We start from the raw sequence: 5,254 nt of genomic DNA, 5'->3' as shown, positions 1-5,254 counted from the left end.
AAACATCTACTTTGGAACAGTACTGGACAACAATAACGGAACGATCATACCAATGATGAACAGAGACAGTAATAAATTGACAGTGAAACTCATTTTCTAGCTTAAGCTTTCTCAGTAGATTACTTAGGGTACCATTTCGAACAAGAATCAGTCACTTTTGCTATGCATATTAAGTTCTGCTTTCACGAAAATAAACTTGAACTGATCTGAAACCACAGCTAAATTGTTGATCAGCACTCAGGAGTCACTATTTAAATAAACTGGCAAACTGAAGGACCATTTGCTTTCAAGTAACTGGGTTATTCAGAAAGCACAATTGTAAATAATATATGTAACATACTGAACTCTCAGCAGCCGCAACTCATTTTTCTATGGACCGACAGCTTTAAATGAAAGATTCAGGTTTGGAAAGGCACAGTATTACTTGAAAATGTTGATTCTCAGGATGAAGAACCTGGAGAGGAAAACTCAATTTGATTTCACTTTTAAATGTATGACTAAGCAGTTAATAAAACCAGCAAATATGTTTCCATTCATTTTAATTACGTTAAACCAATTAAAGGGAGATGCTTACATTTAATTATCCAATACACCTTTTAGAAATGCAAGCGTAATTTAGGTTTAAAAAACAAATATTTTCTGGGCTTTGTAGCATTTTCAATGAACCAGCAGCACCGAACAGCAGAATTTAGTGCAGTATAATCGGTCGCTGACTCCACCCCAACACCATTTACAGGAAGTCATTCTGAATAGCTTATCATTCACTCAATATACATCAGACAGTAGCCAGTTGCTCAAGGTTGTCCTGGGAACGGCTGGCGAGGTGCGCCTCTAGTATCTCTCCAAACAGGCCTCTCTTCAGCAGATTGTACGCCATTGGCAGCAGCTGACGTACCACTTTATAGAAATACTACCAAAAGAAAAAAAAGGCAATGGTCAGTTGTCTGGGAGAACTCTAGATCATGAGAAACCTGTCAGAAATGGCTATTAATGTGTCTGCAAAGTGCAAGAACACACTCTCTGGAAGATGGCAAGCAGAAAGCTATTAAAGGTAACAGCTATGCAGGCATTTAAAAATGTTCTGAGATTCTCTGGACACAAACACTGCATTTGCCTCCAAGGCATAATGCACAGTCCATACTGAAATGTGAAAACTTAAAGGGTTGGTTCACTGGGTTTTTTCTAGGCTTGATTGTGTTTATGGGGTGCAGTCCAACATGTTAATGCTTCGTTTAAAACAAAAAAAAACAACCTTATTTTCCACATAATTTACCTTTATTCCACACAGCTCTGTCCCTTCTCTGAGAAACACGTTCATCTTTACTGTTTTTATGAAGCCCCGCCCTCAGAAATAGGCGATGGGCTCTGATTGGTTAGCTAGCCCATTGTGTTGTGCACTAGAGGCGGTTTAGCCAATCACATCTAAACGTCCTGCCCCTCTCCTCAGCATCATGTGCTCCTGTTGTATTGTAAACAATGGCGTTGTTAATATCGCTTATCAGTTTGAGCCCGATTGAGATGCAGAGGATATTATTGAAGAGGATCGTGCAGAACCTGCGCAAGCACGGCTTTTAATGGTAGGCCTATGTTTTTTGTTGTCTCATACTTTTAAATACGCTGTTATTTGTAAATGCTACTGCTTATGTTAGCTTTTAATATACGGTTTTATCCTGATTAAAGCTTTAATACAGTACGGCAACGGCACGCTTCCATGTTTAATGCTTCTCATAGCTATGTGAAAATAAGTGTATAAATGGAACAGAGCTGATGATCTGAATATATGAGAGAGAGAGAGAGAGAGAGATGCAGAGCAGGGGGACGCGAGGAACAGTACTGAGAACCGCTGCTTTAGAACTGATTTTGAAACTTGTGAATCCATTAGAATCGTTAGAAGACAGAATCGCGATTCATATATGAATAGATTTTTACGTGCACCTCAAGTTTTCTCTTCCTTTTCTCTAAAGCAGCACAGCATGGCCTCGTCCCCTTTGCTGCCTTTTCCCGAGGGCGGGGTTTATCTGAGTTTGTGATGTCATGAACCCGGGAAGTAACTTCTTGTAGTCCCTACGAGCAGTTTTGTAGGCATTAAACTGACAGAATTTTAAAAGACGATATCTCCGTTTACATTGAACTTTCAGCTTCGTAACTTTGCAGATATTGTTTATGCTCAAACAGCAACATTACACACTAACTAACGTTAAAAAAGTGAAATCACAATGAACCACCCCTTTAAAAAGTACAGCAACTGCATGGAAATCTGTGTGTGGTTTAATACACATCCTGGTCGAAATGCTTGTCTCAGCAAGACATTAATGCAAACAGACAGGAAAAAACAATCATTTCTGTGCATTATGTCTTGCAATGTAAATCTAGTCTAAAAGACCTGCTGAGGTATAATGTCCTCTTAAAAATAACCAAACAGCAATATTGACAACATATACAAAACACCTTTACATAAACCTTTTAATGTCAAGATTATTTTATTACTTTTATTATTAAATTTACTTCAGCAATTTTTATGTAACTGAAAATTTTCATTGCTATGGTCATTTTGATTATTAATTGCATTAATATTCACCTTTCTAAATAGAGAAATAAAACATCTAAAAAATGTGTTCAAAAGTAAATTAGTTGTTCCTGAGGTAGAGACTAACTTTTGGCATCCAGATAAATAATGCAAAGACAACTGCAAAAACTACAAAAAATATCGAAATTTAAAGGAGCATAAATATACATTTTTGAACATCTGCTGTAGTATTGGTTGTATGTGTGTGTTAATCTTACATGTGAGCCATAACAGAACAGATCAATCCCAAGCTCATAGCCCATGCCGTAGTCACATTCATCATTGGCAAACTGAACAAAGGTGATCATTTCCTGAATGGGCGCGAAAGCTTTCATCCTCTCCTCATCATCTTTGGCCTCTACAATCGTTTTGCAAATCTTCTTCAGACTTGCTACAGGTAAACAAAATTAAGGAAAAACTGTAAATCAAAGTCTTTCATTAAAATTAGGGTTGTCAAGAGATTAAGGCAGGGGTTAGACTAAACCAGGATTAGGCCATAGTTCATTTAGGACATTTAAGTAATTTTTCATAAACGTGCCTTAGAAAACACATTACTGGTGTGCATCTTGAGCCAAAACAAAGGCACTGATTTATTTTAAGATCAGTCAGTGCAAGTTTCTTTCAGTTGACACCGCTCAGAGACACATTTTAGTCTGGGACTAGGCTTAAGCTTGTCTGTGAAACTGTGGGGTAAAATCTTATCTAATTAATTACATGTGCAGATTAATAATTTGCACATACATTTTGGCAGAGAAATTACCCCCCAAATGATCTTTTAAAGACATTGTGTTAGATGAGAAAATAATTAAATAGACATTACAAAAAGTAGCTTTAGAAAGAAATATTTTGATTCAACATTGCATAATTTAATCATTTTAATGTGTTGTTTTTTTACATAATTAATTACACCAAATTAACAAATGAAATCGAGTGCATTAAAAGGCAACACATCCTAAAACAGTTGTGTGAGATTTTTAGGTTTACCATCGGTTCCTGGCAATTCTCTATATCCAACATCATTTTTATCCACTGGAACCACAATTCCCGCTCCATGAAATGTCTTTGTGACCACCTGCAGAAAAAAGATAAATAAAAAAAAAAAACATTGGAAATGAATTTTTTTAACTGCTGGCACTAAACTTTAAAACATACCACAAATGTTTTACAGTGATAAAAGGGTGGTTCTGTCAAATCGTCTTACATCACATTACAAAACACACCTTTCTCTCTCTTTGCTTCATTGCTTTAGTTTTCAGTTCCAGAGGCAAATCTAACCTCTCGGCCTCTCGCTTCAAATCTTCTTCTAACCAGTCCAAAGCTGCTTCGTTTTTCTGTTGTCCCCTCTCCTTCCTTTTCTTCTGCAAAAACAGCCTAGGTGGTGTGGCAGGAGAGAGAGAATAACATTATGCAAAAGAGAAACATGAAATTTTTTTTTAATATTAAATAAAAATTATTTCACGCCACATTTAAAGCAGCACTATGTAACTTTTGGCGCTCTAGAGGTTAATAAACAGAACTGCACACATCCCGCGGAAGAACATTCCAACCGGAGCTACTTCTCTAAGTTTATGTCTATGACGATTCACGCAGGTATGTGTTACTCCGCACCGGTGACGACCCGAGCAGGCTACAATAGTCCAAATATAAAGTACTTATTATAAGTGTACAGTAGTGATTCGGAATAAGATAAAAATGCGGTTTGGAAGATTAATTCATGATGTACTCGCTCATTATATACATTTTGCACATTTTGAACACAGAGAAAGTTACATAGTGCTGCTTTAAAATGATATAAAAACATTTTGATAATTATTTTCACATTTTCATTTAAGTGTAATAAATTCATGTTGAGAATGAATGTTGAATGTGAATGTTGAGACAGAGCGAGTCAAGTAGGTGATACTGCGCATGTGTCGAGCTCATCCGTCCGTGCACATCCGCGGTTGAGTATACTTTGAAAGCTGTGAGGACGCGGCTGTGCACGAGATGGAACGGAACACAGAAAGTGAAGTAAACCCAGACCTTTAGTGGTCAGCTGCTGTAGAGCGTGCCAAAATCAAAACGACTGATTACTGGAAAATGAGATGTCATCGTCCATCGTGACGTTTCACTGTAGACATCATCTGATGCCAATTTGGTAGACATCGCCCAACCCTAACGGCAACCAGTCAAAGCATCTACAGGTACATCTAAAAAAATTAGAATATCATAAAGAAGGTCAATATTTTTTGTCACTCATTTCAGAAAGTGAAACCCATATATTATACAGATTCATTATACAGAGTGAAATATTTCAAGCCTTTATTTCTTGAAATTTTGATGATTATGGCTTACAGATAATGAAAACCCAAAATTTAGTGTCTCAGAAAATTAGAATATTGTGAAAAAGTTCGATATTGGAAAGTCATGGTGTCACACCCTAATCAGCTAATTACCTCAAATCACCTGCAAAGGTTTCCTGAGCCTTTAAATGGTCTCTCGGTCTTGGTCAGTAGGCTACACAATCATGGGGAAGACTGCTGACTTGACAGATGTCCAGAAGACAGTCACTGACACCCTCCACAAGGAGGGTAAGCCACAAAAGTTAATTGCTAAAGAAGCTGGTTGTTCACAGAGTGCTGTATCCAAGCATATTTATAGAAAGTTGAGTGGAAGGAAAAAGTGTGGTAGGAAAAGGTGCACCAGCAA

General features: G+C 37.2%; 1 protein-coding gene across 1 annotated transcript in view; it reads right to left on the bottom strand.

Moving 5' to 3' along the window:
• Positions 1 to 5,254, bottom strand: part of LOC107562979 (UPF0609 protein C4orf27 homolog) — a 12,657-nt gene continuing 7,403 nt past the window's right edge. The window contains exon 8 of the mRNA XM_016247749.1: positions 1 to 910. Within this exon, the coding sequence (XP_016103235.1) occupies positions 776 to 910 (135 nt within the window). The 3' untranslated portion in view covers positions 1 to 775. The remainder of the gene's footprint in view (positions 911 to 5,254) is intronic.

Source organism: Sinocyclocheilus grahami, unplaced genomic scaffold (assembly GCF_001515645.1).
Source record: "Sinocyclocheilus grahami isolate Dianchi unplaced genomic scaffold, SAMN03320097.WGS_v1.1 scaffold852.1, whole genome shotgun sequence".
Classification (NCBI taxonomy): domain Eukaryota; kingdom Metazoa; phylum Chordata; class Actinopteri; order Cypriniformes; family Cyprinidae; genus Sinocyclocheilus; species Sinocyclocheilus grahami.
Note: the sequence above shows the minus strand (reverse complement) of the source record. Positions and strands in the feature narration are given on the sequence as shown.